Source organism: Chiloscyllium punctatum, chromosome 38, assembly GCF_047496795.1.
Source record: "Chiloscyllium punctatum isolate Juve2018m chromosome 38, sChiPun1.3, whole genome shotgun sequence".
NCBI lineage: Eukaryota > Metazoa > Chordata > Chondrichthyes > Orectolobiformes > Hemiscylliidae > Chiloscyllium > Chiloscyllium punctatum.
In genome coordinates, this window is record NC_092776.1 from 39,315,264 (window position 1) to 39,333,581 (window position 18,318).

The 18,318-nt window shown below is 36.9% G+C and overlaps 1 protein-coding gene across 1 annotated transcript in view; it reads left to right on the forward strand.

Annotated features, from left to right (window-relative positions):
* The window catches only part of LOC140463727 (leucine-rich repeat-containing protein 27-like), a 76,487-nt gene that overhangs the window by 42,766 nt on the left and 15,403 nt on the right, over positions 1 to 18,318 (forward strand). The window contains exons 4-6 of the mRNA XM_072558073.1: positions 557 to 715; positions 14,620 to 14,812; positions 15,278 to 15,421. Coding sequence (XP_072414174.1) covers positions 557 to 715; positions 14,620 to 14,812; positions 15,278 to 15,421 — 496 coding nt within the window. The remainder of the gene's footprint in view (positions 1 to 556; positions 716 to 14,619; positions 14,813 to 15,277; positions 15,422 to 18,318) is intronic.

The window sequence follows — 18,318 nt, forward strand, 5'->3', positions numbered from 1 at the left end:
AAACACTGCCCCAGGTTAAATTAATAGCTGTGGCTTATATTTTAAGTTGAATCAAGAGACTTATCTCCAAAAACATATAATCAAGAAAAAATCCACTATACTCACTACTATAGCCTTTCTTTTGGACAGACTTAAAACAACAATTAACTTATCTGATTCTGTGCTGTGAACTTTGCCCAACAGTTCCTCCAAGATTCGTTGTGAAATTCACTGTTTGTTAACTTTCCCAGATGCACTCCGATGTCCAGCGATACACAAATTCAAACAGCAAAGGCGGTAACTGTGCAGGTTTTCTCTCTCTCTCTCTCTCTCTCTGTCAACTTACATTGTCAATGTCAAAATATATTGACTTGCCAGTATTGAAATTCTTTACTTTGAGCCTAAAGTCTGCTCCACAATTGCAAAAACAAGCTGAAATAAAACTAAAATCACAAGTCATTTATTTTAAAAAGTGTTGATATTGTATTCAGGAGCAAGGTAGTCAGGAATGCAATTGTCGATGCAACATTCTTTTTAAACTCAGGATGTTTTATTGAGCTGATTGATTTTCTAACAGGTAATCTGACTTCATTGAAGGCACTCAACCTCAGAAAATGTCCAATAGAGTTTCCTCCTGAAGTTATAATGCATCAAGGATTAATGGCGATCCAGGCTTTCCTCAGAGAGCCAATAAGAGCAAAAGCCGAACATGCAAGTTTATCTGCTCATGATACAGGTACAGCCAGAAATCGCACCATCAATGTCTATAAAAGATTATTACATACTCGGTGTATATACAGACATATCAGCTAAATAGATTAACTATTATTTTTAGAATGCTTTCAGTTGCATTCTTTACATTCATATTTTTAAGCAAATTGCTATAATTTAGTGTATTCATTGTCAATTTGTGCTTCTGCAAAACATAACTGACGTAGGCAAGTTTATACTTCATATCAACTCCAAGTTGATCTTGCATTAAAACATCTGCAATAGTGTATCTCAAAATGACCACAGGGATACATGTTAGAGTGTCCAACAAATAGTATAAAAGCAATTGCATTACACTTCTCTCCAAATTTACAGGTACAACAGCTGTTTTGGCTCAGACCAAAACCAATGCATTCTGTGAACTAAAATTGTCTGGACGTTGCATTCAGATTATGATTCAGATTAATTATTTAGGGTACTCAGGCATGTTAAATTAATTTTAAAATTCAGCATAAATAAGCAATTTGATATGCTCAACACCAGTTTTTTCCAGAATCTTAAACTGGGATTGAATAAAGTACATTAGCTCTTCAGCAATATGGAATTCTGACTTGCAGCTGCAGTGTGGAAATAACCAATTGAATTGAGTAGTAAAGCAATTTGTAGGACTTGACCTATTTATTTTCATCTCACACAGCATTTGGAGGGAGAACAGTCAGAGGCTGAAAATTCTGTATCAGGAAAGTAACCTCCTGTCTCTCCAAAGTCTGTCCACCATGACAAGGTACAAATCAGGAATGTGATGGAATGCTCTCCACTTATCTGGGTGAGTGCAGCCCCAAAAGCATTAAAGCAGTCCATTTGATTGGCACCACGTCTAATAATTTCAACATTCACTTCCTGTACCACTGATGCACAGTGGCAGCAATAGATACCATCTACAAGATGCACTGCAGCAACTTACAAACTCAAAACCTCTCCTGTCTAGAAAGACAGGGAAGGCCACTCCAAGCCACACACCAATCTGACCTAGAATTTCATCACCATTCCTTCACAGTCATAATTCAAAACCCTCAATCTCTCTCCCTAACTGAAAAGCAGGTGTACCTTTATTACATGAACTGCAGCTCACCACCATCTTCTCTTGGGCAATTCAAAATGACCAATATTTCCTGACTCAGCCACTGACACCCACATCTGGCTGTTCTTTTCATTAAAAGTTAATTATCTATCTGATCCTTTGCCGTTGCTATTTATCCTCTTCACCAGTCAGATGATCAGTGGCCACAGCAACATTATATTGATGATTTATGATCCACGTACTCTTGGTGCTATGGACTAGACCAAACTCAAGGTAGTGGCACAGGAAATTGTAGGCTTAATGAGTGCAGAGTAATATTGCAAGGACTATGGGAATGCTATGGCATTAAGAAGCATATTTTGTTCTGTTTTCTTTTAAGGGAGAGATTGAGTAAGAGATGCTGAGCAATCCATGATAATGCAAGCAGCTTTTGAGGCCTTGTTTTTTTTAAAGTTGGGACAATAGAAGCAGCCTGAATGGGTGTGAATCAGCTCTCACAGACCGGGATTTCTAGTTTTTTAAAAAGATTTTTAAGTTTAGCTTTAAGAAGTTGCTGTTGGAGTCTCAATAGGGTTGGAAGCTGCAGTAAGTGTCTCCTGGCTGCTACTCTGTCTGAGTTTTCTCTTGATGTTTTTTCCTTCTGGGTTACCCGTGAGACATATCCACTTTCTGAATTTTGCCAAGAGGTGTGTTTATGGGATGTTCCTATATTGGAACAGTTAATTGGTAATAGTTACTGTTTCTATTATTGTGTTAAGGTTTCCACTAGAGTTGAGTTGTAACTATAGTGTTTGAATAAATTTGTTTTGCTTAATGTTGAGTAATTTGATCAGTTAAACTGCACCTGGAACACAGCACTCTACATTGTCCTTAAAATAAGAAAAAGCTAAGATCCAGGCTACCTTCTTAAAATATTTTAAGGGGATCTGCCCTGGTCTATTACAGGGCATATTCTAGGATCCTGGAAACTACATTCAAGTGAGACATAAGGTTGTAGTTTCGAGGGTTAGGTGCAAACTTCTGTTAGGGAATGAAAACAAGTCTTGTAAACATTATGATTAATGCTGCAAGCTATGTCAACTTTGTTTATGTTAGCAAGAAGAGGAGGATGAACGCTTCTGGGTGGGTTGAATGACTGCCACTTTAGCAGCAGTGAAAAAACTGAGCTTCCTATAAGAACAAGCAGAGGAGATGTTAGATGGGCAGATTGCAAGACAGAGAAAGTGTATTAATAGGTTCTAACCAGGATGGTCAAATCAAAACTAAGAGTCATAGGCTTCCTTTGTGCAGAGAATTTATTGACTGTATCAGTCCAACAGATCTCTTCCCCAGTGCTAACTGATTCCCTCCCCCCTTTTATATTCTGAGAGTTAAATCAATTAATTACCATCATTAGTTTCCTTCTAGTCTTAGTTATCTGTTATATAAAAACAGAGAAAGCATTTTGGAAGCAAGCAATCAGATGAGAATGGATAGAGTCAAAGTAAAGACTTGCGTTTTGCTCACATCATTCTTATCCTGAAGAGATCCTAAGGTGCAACCATTGAGGTACTTTTGAGAACAGTCACTGTTGCAATGGAGGAAGGAAAGTGACTGCATTTAGACTTTGGAGACCATAGTTAGGGTAAGCCGACTGAATAGAGTAAATGGGAGTGTTGGACTAGGATCAAAAAGACAAAATCACTTTACACAGTGAGATTGTCTGCATGGTCGTCACACCATCTGGCTATGTGCTGTCACATCAGGCAGTTGATTATTTTACATCTGATTACCTCTTTGTTGCAACCATGCTTTACACTCCGTTCCTACGCCTTGGGCTGGTGTAGCCAGAGGAACTGGGCTTAATTTCATATGTACATAAAGACATTTTCAATTTCTTTAAGCCATCAGCTCCCCTTTTATATTGTTCTAAATCTCTTGTGCTCTTCTTTATTCACCCTGCCGTGTATATTTCCATTCTATTTTAAATTCGTTTGAAAGATTCTCACTGTACAGGAGAGAATTTGAGATATATTGAAGAACATTTACCCTCTTTGAATCATTATTTTAAATCTTTCATCCTTTGGGTTTGGAAGCTGACATTTACAGAATGCAGTTATCCTCAGAGAAGCGAACAGTACAGTCTCTGCTGTGTTTCAGGTGAAAAACAGACTGTGTTAAGATTAGGAGCAGGACAAAATGAAAAAAAAAAGAAATTACCAGTTCAAATGTCACCAAGGCTGAAAATGTAAACAATTTTTTTAATTCACTCGTGAGACATGAGCATCTCTGGCTGACCAGTTCCAAGTTGCCCTTGAGAAGGTGGTGTGAGCTACCTTCAAGAACTGTTGCAGTCCACTTGCTATAGTTTGATCATTATTCCTGGATTTCGATCCAGTGACAAAGGAACGGTGATATCTTTCCAAGTCAGAATGATGAGCAACTTTTGGTGGGGAGGCAAGGTGGTGTGGATCTTGCAGCTGATGGTGTTTCTATTTATCTGCTGTCTTTTCCGAGCTGGAAGTGATTATGGGTTTGAAATTTACTGTCTCAGGATTTTTGGTGAATTACCTTTGGAACTTTGCAGAAAAGCTCTTTAAACAGCCCAAATAAAGTATGATTTTACATCCTCGCAGTGGAAGAAATGGAAAAATAGTTGTCTGCAGTGCAGTTCACCATTGAACAAGTTGTATCACCAGTAGTGATGATAATATACACCAGAAACATGTACCATGGATATAATGGCAGCTTCTTTTATGAATGCTTCTCGTACTGCAAAGGATGCTTTAGATCCTTGACAGAAGAAATAGCAAAGGCAGGTGTTAATTTGCTTGAACAAGATTTGAAGATAGCCAACAGCGATGAAGGTGAACTGCCTGCCAGATGGGGGAGCCTTCATTGTCCCATCCGCAAAGGATGGAGTGTGAGATGAAATCCAGCCCCTGCCCTTGCTTTTGAACCTCTATCCCCATGATCCTCTGCCATTATACTTAGAATGCAAAAGTTGTTTAGAGAAATATGTCTTATTTGCAATTCTAATTTATAATTTGACATGAATTGTAAAACAATGCTTTTTGGTAGGGAAATCCCATTGAGAACAGGAAATCATTTGAAAAGTACAGAGACTGGAAATGTTCTCCTTTTATTTTCAGAAGCATTAAAATGTCTCCTCACTTTATCAGAGATTTGTGTATATCTTGCAATTCTTCATTAAACATGGCCTGAAGTGAACAATATCATAGTCTGATTGATGTTTACAACACAAAAAGAGGCTGATTGTATCCATGCCAGTCAGCAAAGATCTGACTGCACTAATCCCATTTTTCAGATTTTGACCTCTCGCTCTGGAAGCCACGGCAATGCAAGTGAATATCCAAATGCTGTTTAAATGCGATGAGAATGTTTGTCTCAACACCCTCTCAGGCAGTTAAGTTCCAGACTCCTACCACCCTCTGAATGAAAAGAAGTTCTCCTCAACTCTCCTCTTAGCTTTCTATCTTTTATGTTAAATGTATGCCCCTGGTTATTGACCCCTCCAATAATGAGAAAAGTGCCTTCTTATCCCAGTTATCTATAAAACAAAGAATGTAATTTGAGACTATTTGACCCAGTTCTTTTGTGGATGGTGTTGAAACCCAGTTTCATCAATGTCAAAATTTAAAAGAATTTTGTCTTTGTAAGAAAGATAGTCAATTTTACATTTCTCTTGCACATTCAAATTGTCTATTATGATACACATAAGTCACTGTGCTCAACATTATAATTTATAAATAATGTATTGCTCTTCTTTCTTCTCAAATCTAACTGATACCTTTTCATACATGCTTTTATAAAGTTACATCATTTTAGCTCTTAATTGTAAAGGATGGAGAAGCTCACAACACATGGCCAGGTTCTGGATGCCAAATTGCGTTTAAATTGCTTTCCATTTCTCAATTTACTGGTAATAATTTGATACACTGTTGTAAGTTGAGATATATTTGATTTGGTTGTAAATTGGATTGGTGTTCTAAAGACAAATGCCATATCTGAATGGATTGTATATATTTGCTCATGCCCAAACAAGGAGAACGTGAGGACTGCAGATGCTGGAGATCAGAATTGAAGAGTGTGGTGCTGGAAAAGCACAGCCAGTCAGGCAGCATCCAAAGAGCTGGAAATTCGACGTTTCAAGCTTAAGCTCTTCATCACCATTCCTAATGAAAGGCTTATTCCTGAAATGTCGATTCTCCTGCTCCTCGGATGCTGCCTGACTGGCTGTGCTTTTCCAGCACCACACTCTTTGACTGATGTCCAAACAAGAAAATTATTTTTGGTGAGCACTGTATGGTGAGAAGAAAAGGAAGATGTTATTTATTTAGCAGCTTTCATGGATTCAAGGCATTTCAAAATGTTTTAAAGCCAATGTAGTACTTTGAGAATGTAGTCATTGTTGTAGCGTGAGAAATCAATATATATCTTAAATTCATATGTACTGTAGTTAATTTGTTGCTGAGACTATTTTTGCATGTAAAACATTCTTAATATGCTTGATTATAACGTGGGTAAAAAGTGAACTATGATATCAGGATTTTTATATTGCTGAATATAATATCCAGAAATGTGTTGGACTCAGTCAATAGAAGTTGGATGTCTACCAATCATTAGAACTTACTAGTCTACATTTACACTTTTTAGTCAGTAGAGATGAAAGTAATGTGTAAGGACATTAAAGTATTAACAAGCTTTTTATTTAAGCATAATTTCAGTGATCTAGTGTTCATTTGCACTATGAATAATCATTGGTGGAAATTGCTTTGAAGTTATTTGCTGACAGAATTGCTCATTCTTCTGTTCAAAGGCTAAAGTCAATGGTAAAAGTGTAGGGAAAAGCAATTTTTAATGATGAGGTTTTCTTTGTATTGATAGCAATTTTAACACAGGTGTACTTATAACAACTTGATCAGCTCTGACCTCATTGAATGGTGGAACAGGCTTGAAGAGCTACTCCTTCCTGTTCCCAAATTGCTACGAATTATGTAGGAATATAACTTTAATTGCACATTGCAATATTTTCAAATCTTCTGGTAATGGGAGGATAGTTGAGGAAATATTCAACATTGTGGCATCTAATTTCTTCACCTAAAATCATGTGTGGACTATTAAAACCACAATAAATGCAAAATCTGTACTACAAATAACCTGTTACTGTTACTTGTACTAGAAATGGTATTGAAATTATAACCCCATTAGAGCTGATTTCTGTGGAATTAGTAAAGGAGCTACGTTTTTCTTTAGTTCATGTGTAATGGAAGATTGTTTGTTTCAATTTTGTAAACAGGATTTGCTACCACACTGCAGCAAGAGGCGCAGCTTATCATTGACGATTACAGGAAAAAGGTAGACAGGGGGCTTCTACCTAGAAAGGCTGTCAGTGAAGTCTGGAAAAAGATGAATGTTAGCAGTGAGTTCAAAATAGTCCAAGTAATAAGCTGATTCACTTACAAGTGTAAATAGCAGTAGTCCCTTAAAGACAGGAACAAAACTGGGGGGCTCATACAACATCAATAACTGAATGAACATTGCTCAAATGGTTTTAGAATAAAACTTAAACCTAGTGGATAGCACTATCTGTATTCATCGTGAATGTTCATTGGATGCAAGTATATAATGTAACCTTGCTATCGTGTATTTATGATGTTTGTTATAAATGTTGGTATCTCATCATATAAAGATTATGAATTAAACAGGTGAATAGTGGCAAAATAGATAGTGTAATTACATTCTTTAAAGTATCCTTCTTAACCTAAGTTATGTCTTGAATGTGATGTGAACTTGTTTATAGTCTATTTTAACTTTCCTCCTCCTTTCAGGTGTAGGTATTTCATCTTTCTGTTAGAATCAATAGCTACACCTTGTTCTAAAGTCTGTTAAAATATTTTAATGACAAGGAAAGAAAGAACCAATTGTGTTCTGTTTAAATTTCTTGGATGCTAACCATTGTATGACTGTGTTATACTTTAACTGACAACCCCATTAAATCAGAAATATTCTTCAATGGTATTGTTGCAAATATATCTCTCCCATTGTACTTCCTTTTGAGAGAGATTCCAGATCACTGTCGTAATTAGAAATTAGATGAGATTAATGTGACTCCACTTCACTTCCCCTGACTTATTTATTAGCCAAAATCTCCTTAATGTATTGATATTATTTCATGAGAAGAATCATGACCAGTTTCTATGTTTAAGAAAAAAAAGATTAATCTAAATCATTTAGAGAATTTTTTATAAGCTGGTTGAATTTGCAATATTATACCTGTCCTCAATCACCAAAATATATTTGTGTGTTTCACTGTATCCAATACTGGAGAGGAAATGATGGATTGTGTCTTGTGATCTAGACTGTGTTTTGAGAAAATGATCAACTCATTTACAGAGACGAGTTTTCCAACTGTGTAATGCTGCTTTGTACTTTACAATTCCCTTATGAAATGAGCCTATGTATTTTTGTATATGGTTAGTTGTGATATTTATTTACCAAGTAAACACATAGAAGAAAAATACAACATGACATACTTCAAGATCCATAGCAATTCGATTCATTCTTAACTGTCATCTGAAATGACAATCAAGCTGTCCCATTGTAGCAAAGTCAAATAGAAAAGTCAAAGGGAATAATACTAGGCAGACTACCTGGAACCAACTCAGGGACTGGAACTGAGCAATGGCATAACCTGCCTTTCAAGCTTCCACAGTCTTCCTTACTATTATAAAGCAAAAAACTGTGGATGCTGGGGTCTGAAACAAACAAAAACAGAAATTGCTAGACGACCTCAGCCAGTCTACTGGCACCTGTGGAGAAAAGACAAGAGTTAACGTTCCGAGTCTATGAGTGAAGAAGGGACACCGGACTTGAAACATTAACTCTGTTTTCTGTTGATAAATGCTGTCAGACCTGCTGAGTTTCTCCGGCAATTTCAGTTTTCTGTTTCTTCCTTAGTAATTTTGTACCAAAATCAGCAGAACTGCATTCAAACCTCAACCTGATTTGGTCATATTCACTGAATCATACCTAACACCCAGTAACCCAGACATCACCACCATGCCTGGGTATGGCTTGCCCCAGCAATAGGGCAGATACTGCAGAGGCAACAATACAGTGATATGTAGTTAGAAGAGAGTTTCCATGGAAGTCCTGAACATTAACTCTGGATATCATGAAGCTTCATGGCACCTGGTCAAACATGGACAAGGAAATCTCTGACTGCTTTCCACTTACTACACTTCCTTGTTGGATGAATCAGTATTCCTCTATGCTGAACAAATTTGGAGGAATCAACTGAGGATGATGAGGGCACAGAGGTAAGGGACTTCAATAACAATCACCAAAAGTGGCCTGGTATTACATTTAATCACAGACAGATACATTTGAGTCCTGAAAGACCTATCTGCCAAATGGGAAGAACTTATTTGATTTCATCTTCCCCAATCTATCCATAACATTGCATCTTCCATGACAGTACAGATAGGAGTGGTATTGCCAAAGTCTTTATGAAGGCAAAGTCCTGCTGGCATACTTAGCATACCTTGCATGATATTATATAACACAAGCATAGGTACTAAATGGGGTAGATTTCAATAAGATCTAAAGGCTCAAACTTCTAACATCCACAGAACATCGTGGGCATCAGCAGCAGCAGAACTGTATTCAATTGCAATCTGTAACCTCATTGCTTGGCATATCCCTCACTCATAAGTGTCAATGAAACGTGCAGGAGCATATATCAAAAGCAACTCCAGGCATAACTTAAAATGAGATGGCAATCGGGTTAAGCTAGAATAAGCATGCTATGGCAGCACATAAGAGGTGGAGCTAAAGGATCCAGCAACCAACTGAACAGGAGGGGGTGACAACATAAATATCCTCCTCATCAACAATTAATGTAAGACATGAAGGTGAATCATTTCCAACCAGCTTCAACAAGACATATTGAGTGGATGATTCAGCTTGGCTTACTTCTGAGGTCATCAAGCATCATAGTTGTAGTTTATGTAGGTGCTAACAACATAAGTAGAACTAGGAAAGAGGAGCTAGGCACTAAATTAAAAACCATAACCCCCTGAGCCACATGAAAATTAGCATAGGGTACATAAAATTAGAAAGATGAATACATGACACAAAGAATTAGGTTCTTGTATGTGATTCCCTGGCACCAGTAATGGGAAAGATGGCAGCTGTACTACATCTGAGCTATGCTGGGGCTCCAGTGTTCTTGCAAAGCATATAACTAAGGAATTATTGAGGGTTTCAAACTAAATATTGGAGGCAAGAGATCAATTGTGGAAAGATATGATCTATCTAAGAGAAGCAAAATAAGAGAGGAAGACAGTAAATGCAAAATGAGGGTCAGAGAAGGGCAGGAAGGGATGAGAGAAAAGACTCAGAGATAGCATCAAATCGAAGGAAAACAACATATAACTGATCGAAGATGAGAAGCAGTTTAGATGATTGGTCAGAATATAAAGAATGGCTGAGAATAACTAAAAGGTTAACAAGGAGGAAGCAATTAGATTATAAGAGAAAGCTTGCTAGAAGTGTCAAAATGAATAACAAGAGTTTATACAGGTACTTGAAAAGAAAAGACTAATTAAAGTGAGTGATTCCCCTCAAGAGTGTGAGATTTGGGATTCATTGTAAATAATAAGGAAATGTTGGATGAAATGAACAAATAATTTGCTTCTGTCTTCAGAAGATACAAAAAATATTCCAGTAACAGCATTATGGGTGTATCTGCGGGATTCAAGATGGTCACCTATAACTCTTCTTTCTCAAGGGATAGGCAATAACTGCTGCTGAGCCAGCTAAGCCAGATCCAATTAATTGAAATAAAAGCATGCCATCCTAATTTGAGATGTTACTTCCATTTCATCACTTTCACGGAATCAATATCCAGAAATTCTCTTCTGAGCAGTATTGAGGCTGCTTCTGATGGAATGTAGGATTCCAAAAGTGGCTCATCACCACCAGGACGATTAGGTATAGGCAATAGTTAGGCTTAGCCAGAAATGCACACATGATAAAATAAAAAAGAGCAAGTCTCTCAGGGCAGAGAAATGTATTGGCAAGAATAAAATAGCAGTAGGGAATGCAAATATTCAACATCATAGCCTGACAGAGGGCCACGAGGCTATAATTGTTTTCTTGGTTGATGAGAGAAGTTTGAAACACACACACAAATATGGAAAGGTAGCAACAGCAGTTGTATGAGATATCTATGAATTATAATGGATAAACACAACTTATAAGTTTTCAAAACACAAGTATTGCAAATACGAGCATTTACAACCTGCAAATTCTGAAGACGTTGAAGAAATGATATTTTCACATTGTTCATTGAACTGTTAGTGAGAGAGCCTGGTGCTTTAGAATTTTGATTACTGAAGGAAGTAAGGCAATTCCAGTATAGATAGTGCATAATTTACATCTAAGACAAAGAAAATGGTATTGTGCAATATTTGAATTTCTCATGAAAATGATATCTGTGTTTACAAATTTATCTCATCTTTCTTGTACATTGGGGTTGACATCCTGTCATAAGCTTGCTTGCATTTTGTTTTACAAATTTAAACATTTATAATATGAACTTCAATATCCCAACAGCTGGTGAAACTACTGTCAAGAATTTTACTTGAGAGGAATAATTGTCATTGTATTTTGCACTTCCATTCAATTTTCTTGTCCAATCTGAATTTTTTTTTTGCTAGACATCAATTGGTACTGTGTCAGTGCAGAGTGGAGCCTTATTTTTTCCTCAGCTTTGCTGTCACCTGGGAAACCTCAGTTAATGCAAGCATTTCAGCTTGGAGGTTGCCTCCAGCAAAAGTCAATAGCTGCAAAAATCTTAAAGTCATCAGAGACAAGAAAAGGGAAGGCAAATTGTTTTTTCAACCTTGTGATTTGACCTGCAAATTCTGCTGGATATTAATTCATTTGTACGAATTTGTATGAAAATTCCTTACAGCAACAGAATCGAATCTTAATCATTTTAACATTATAACACATTTAGACCAAGCGTACTCAACATAGTAATGAATGATGCATCAAATCAAGTATGAAGTTGCGCAATATTTTTATAATTGAGGTCCCCTGGCATATGCTTCCATTGTAATAATTTCTTTGTCTGTTTGTGGAAGATGGTTTAGTTCATAGAAGTCTCTATTAGAAGTGTGTTTCAGTCAGGATGAGAAATTCCATCTAGTGGCCTGGCTGAAATGTGACTAAACTTTTCCTTCTTCATTTTTCACTGCCGTTTGTTTTGTTATAACAGTCTAAATCTCCATTCCACCCAAAAGCAACCATTTCCACATTCTTGATGTAGTTGCAATTTGGGGGCCAACCATTTTTAATGTAATCAGCTGGCTATAATCTGCTATTCACAGAAATGTAAGAGACATTGACGTTAGTTTTTTTCACAGAAGATCATTGACTATTATTATTGTTAGGTGGTATGTCTCATGTGAACAGCTCTAGAATATACACTTTGGCATTATAAGCAACAATGGAATGGAATGGAAACTAATCAGTAGTTAGGTTTGAATTATACAATGAAATTACAACGTAAGTAATAGCAGGTACTTCAGATTGTATAAAATATAGTTCCCTGGTTTTTGGTGGCCTATATAAATGATTTTGACTTAAACGTAGACAGCATGCCTTCAAAAATGTGCTCAGATTACAAAAGAAGGTCATGTGGTTCATTGTGCAGAAAAAAATGTTGTGACTGCAGGAAAGTATCAATGTATTGGTCAGCAGCTAATGGAATACAATCTCAACAAATATGAGATGATTCAATTAGGAAGGGCATTCACAGCAAGGGAATATATAATACAATACTATAAGTATGAAGCAGCACAGCTATCTTGGAGCCCCTGAGGCAGGAAAACAGGTATGTAAGGTGGCTTAGAAAGCATTATATATACTTCATTAGCCAAGGCATAGACCGGAGGCCTGTTACCAGTGGTGTGTCACAAGGATCAGTATTGGGTCCACTGCTTTTCATCATTTATATAAATGATTTGGATGTGAAATTAGGAGGTAGAGTTAGTCAGTTTGTAGATGATACCAGAATTGGAGATGTAGTGGAAACCGAAGAAGGTTACCTCAAATTACAAGAGGATCTTGATCAGATGGGCAGCTGACCGAGGAGTGGCAGATGGAGTTTAATTTAGATAATGTAAGGTGCTGCATTTTGGAAAGGCAAATCAGGGCAGGACTTATACACTTATGGTAAGATCCTGGGGAGTACTGCTGAACAAAGGAACCTTGGAATACAGGTTCATAGTTCCTTGAAAGTGGACTCACAGGTAGATAGGATAGTGAAGAAGGCATTTGGTATGCTTTTTATTGGTCAGAGAATCAAGTATAAGAGTTGGGAAGTCATGTTGTGGCTGCACAGGACATTGATTAGGCCACTTTTGGAATATTGTGTGCAATTCTGATCTCCCTCCTATTGGAAGAATGTTGTGAAACTTGAAAAGGTTCAGAAAAGATTGACAAGGATGTTGATAGGGCTGGAGGGTTTGAATTATAGGGATAGAGTTGGTGAACAGGCTGGGTTGTTTTCCCAGGAGCATTGGACGGCCTTAAAGAGATTTATAAAATCATGAGGGGCATGGATAGGGCAAATAGACACGGTCTTTTTCCCTGGGTTGGGGAAGTCCAGAGCTAGAGGGCATAGGTTTAGGGTGAGAGGAGAAGAATTTTGAAGGGGACCTAAGAGGCAATGTTTTCACAAAGGTATGGAATGAGTTGCTGGAGGAAATGGTGGAAGCTGGTACAATTACAACATTTAAAAGGCATCTAAATGGGTATATGAATAGCAAGGGTTTTGAGGGATATGGGCCAAGTGCTGGCAAATGGAATTAGATTGGGCTGGGATATCTGGTCGGTATGGATGAGTTGGACCGAAGGGTCTGTTCCCATGCTGTATTGCTGAATCTATATATAAAACTATTGTTACGTTGGAGTACTATATTTTGTTCAGGTCACTGCATTATGGGCAAAGTACAATCTAACAAGAAGAAACTTATGAGAATGTTGTCGGGAACAGATCATTTCAGCTGTGATAAAAGATTAGACAGGTGAGATTGCTTTCTTAGGTGGTAGATTTAATTGATGTGCATAAACCTACGAGGAGCCGAGAAAAAGTGGATCATAAAGACCTAATCCACAAAGCAGAGAAGTCAATAAGTAGGAAGCATAAAATTAGGGTGGGGCGATTATTGAGGTGAGTGTTTTTCCCTAAGGGGATGGTAGTTATCAGGAGCTCAGTATCTAATCATTGATTAGGATCAGATTGCCCATTTTAGGCCACCACATCATGTGCCCATTGGCTTTCTTCTGTGCCTTAAATCTCTATAATTCTCCATCTAAGAAGTCTTAAAAATAATGTTAAATAAAAATATAATGCAGTCTATCAAGTGAAACTCTGCTTTGTAGTTTGGGCTGAAAGTAAGTTTTTGACTTAAATGTTCTTTTCCTGTCTGTGCAGAAACAATTTGTCTCTGTTTATTACTGTTTAGAAATCTCAGTCAAAACTGAGTTGGGTTATTGAGTAAACAAAACTGTTGTGTGTTAGTAAATGCATACACAACATGTTTGAGACACCTCCTTTGTTAATAGAATGTGGTGTGTGCTATTTAAGTAGCAAACATGATATCTGAAATAGTTTTTGTAATGATACTGTATCCATGAGTTTCCATATGCTGTGTACCTTCAGTATCCAGAGTGTTAAGATCCACAGTTGCTTGTTATCTATATCCTGTAACTTGACATGTCGCATTAATGATGTTATATTTTCATGACTTGTCCTTTGATTTTCTTTTTAGAAATGCCATTAATTGAAAAACTACAATTGAATGTCCGAACAGGATCAAGTTTAAGTTTCTCTGATGAGAAAGAGCGCCAAAGATTCAAAACACTAAAGCAGAAATTAATGCAAGAAGAGAAAAAAGATGATTCTTCCCAAACTAAGAAGGTCTGGGGTGCAGGATTCCTATCAAGCATATCTAATATTCCTAGGTAAATGAAAGCATGAATATAATTGAATTACATGCTTTGCTGGATAGCTCGAGCCAGTGGGAGAGCAATCATAATATTCTTTCCCTTTTTGCATAGTGCTGCATGAAGCAACTCACTTCTTCCACTGCTCTTATTATGCTCCAATTTGATACTGTAATGAAGATTCTTTTCTGCAACAAGTTGTGGCTGGATTCATAAACTGTCTATTGGATGGTTCAAAATGTATACATGTCATCAATTAACTCCAGGGCTCTGCTAGCTATTAACCCATTCTGAGGAACAATCACTCGACCTGAAAGGTTAACTGTGATTTCTCTTCACAGATGCTGCCAGACTCTGCTGAGACTTTCCAGCAGTTTCTGTTCTTGTTTCTGATTTACAGCATCTGCATATTTTTCAATTTTTACTTGGCTTTTAGTTTGCTATTTATGATCTAAACATTTAGTCTTATATTTTGTATTTCAGAGAGAAGACTCCTAATCTAAACATATTATTTCCCGAGTTGACAGCATATGACATGACTATTCAGACAAAGAGAAAGCGTGAACTTAGATTAGCTGCAATGAAAGAACACAAAGAAAAACAGGCATTTATTGAACAGAGGATGAAGTGAGTACAGTATTTTTCTGCATCTCTTGTTAGTGACATTGTGTGTTTTATTACAACTGTGTCCACAAAACACTTCAGTTCTGCTATTTTCACTAAATGCTGAGCGCTTGTAGCAAAACAACCTTGATACATTTTCCTTTCTACTGAAATTATATTTATTGAGTATAGTCTTTGAATTTTATTTATGTCTTCAAAATCCTTGAAAACTTTGACTTAAAATGTTTGGGTTGTGACCAATTTACAGTTAAAGATGATTTGATGATATTCTTGCAGTTAATAAAGTCTGTTTGAACAGAGTTTTAACCAGATGTGAATTTATTCTCTAACTAGAATTTGCTATTTTATACTTCATCATGAAAATGTTAACTTTTTGACAAATGGATTCACAAAAAAAGGCTTACAAATCAATTTCAGCATTTATTAAGGAAATAGTTTATTAAACTACTGCGACACATTTCAAATCTCAACATTTACTACAAACATTTCATTTACTTTTCTAATTTCTATGGGTATAACGTTGTTCACCATACTGGAATCCCTCAATTTCATGGTACTCTGATTGTTCCAGTATTTTAGCCAAATTGAGCAGGAAATGCATTATTTCATTTCAGAACAAACTTTGTTAAAGTAGATATTTCTCGAATGAAGAAACATTGCACTTTTAAACAATAATGCATTGCAGTGGGGTTGAAATTGCAAAACAGGAATCAAGTTCCTCTGCAAGTTCAGAGCCTTCAGCAATCTGTCTCGACTTTATGGTTTGTGTCTAAATTTTGCTTGTGCTAATGCTTTGTTTAAGTAATAGGCTGTACTCTCTGATCAGTGTTCTTTTTAGCATATATTTTCTCACATTATTTTTCCTTCTGGAAAATGGTGCGGAGGTGATGAGAGGATTCCTGGCCTGGTTATCAGCCTCTTCATAGCTCCTTGAAAGTGGAGTTGCAGGTAGATAGGATAGTGAAGAAGGCATTTTGTATGCTTTCCTTTATTGGTCAGAGTATTGAGTACCGGAGTTGGGAGGTCATGATGAGTCTCTACGGGGCATTGGTTAGGCCACTGTTAGAATATTGCATGCAGTTCTGGTCTCCTTCTTATTGGAAAGATGTTGTGAAACTTGAAAGGGTTCAGAAAATTTATACAAGGATGTTGCCAGGGTTGGAGGATTTGAGTTATAGGGAGAGGTTAAATAGCCTGGGGCTGTTTCCCCTGGAACGTCGAAGGCTGAGGGGTGACCTTATAGAGGTTTATAAAATCATGAGGGGCATGGATAGGGTAAATAGGCAAGGTCTTTTCCCTGGAATGGGGGAGTCCATAACGAGAGGGCACAGGTTTAAGGTGAGGGGGAAAGATATAAAAGAGAGCTAAGGGGCAACTTTTTCACATAGGGTGGTGCATGTGTGGAATGAGCTGCCAGTGGAAGTGGTGGAGGCTGGTACAATTTCAACATTTAAAAGGCATCTAGATGGGTTTCTGAATTGGAAGGGTTTGGAGGGTTATGGGCTGGGTGCTAGCAGGTGGGACTAGATTGGTCGGCATAGTCAAGTTGGACTGAAGGGTCTATTTCCGTGCTGTACATCTCTATGTCTCTATGAGTCAATGTTAAACAATATCCATGGTCAACAAATCCTGGCTTGTGACTTCAATCTGGAACTTCTGTCCCAGAGTTAGGGACCCAACTACTGTGCCACAAGGCTTGAAGTGGTGCATATTCTTTGTTATTCTTCTGACTGCCTCGGAAATATCAAAGGCTTTTTCAGAAGCCACTTACTGTTGCTAGAGATCATTTTTAGAGAGGTTCCCTCTGCAGAGGATTTGTGGCACGTGCATACAGGACAAACAACATTTAACTCTTGCACCAATCTTACTAGGATCATATGATTCTGAACTAAAAAGTGTAATTAGAATATTTAATTCAATGTAAAATTGTGTACAGGAAACTAATTAAAGAGAGAGAAATTAAGATGGAATTAAGAGAAACAGAAGAGTTATGAGGTAAATTTTTTTTCAGTCTTTAAAATTGCAAAATAAAATTTTCAGAGCTAGCAGAGACATTTGGCAGTAGTTGAGAGTTATATCATAGCATTAACGTTTTCCACCAGCCTTTAACTATTTTGCTGCTGAATTTATTAAACAACCAGTAAGTAAAAACAACTCAATGTCCTAACATTGATTTTAAAGTTTAGTGTGTCAGAGGCACATTTGTAATGCATCCTATAGAACAGATTTGGGCCAGTTTCTAAATTTCCACATTTAATTTCATGTATACTGATGTCTGAAATTGCTGTGAAATTGCTCAATGCTGAAAGCCTCACATTTATTCTCAAAATAAATTTTGAGCTATCGTATTTCAATATGACTTGTGCGGTATTCACATTTATACCACAGACAAATTTTAGTTTTCTTTAAGCTTTGTTTTAATAATTTTTTAAGAGAAGTTGAAAGAAGAGGAACCTATCTTGCATTTGTGTGCAAAATTGAAAGAAAATGCGTTACATTATGTGCTAGAATTCAGCCGTTTGTTTGCATTAGAAAATGGAGATAATAGATTTGAATACTTTTACTTTTTAATTTCAATTTTTTTGATACGTTAATAATGTTTTTAAGTTCATTCAAATATTGGGGCTCCTTTCAATTGCAACACTCTGCCCACATTTTATTGGAGGAACAGCAATAGCGTGATACTAAGTAGTGCAAACTATCTTTCAGATGTTCAGATTTTCTGTTTGTGTATCCCAATGTCCTGCCTGTTGAATTGAACATATGTCATCAGAAGAAGCAGCTTGCAGGATGGTGACATCTGTTGGAATCATGCCGATTTTGTTGTATAGACTTCTGTGAAAAGCCTAGAGAGTCAGGATCAGAATCAAACAGAAATTGGCCTCATAGATAAAGGCAAA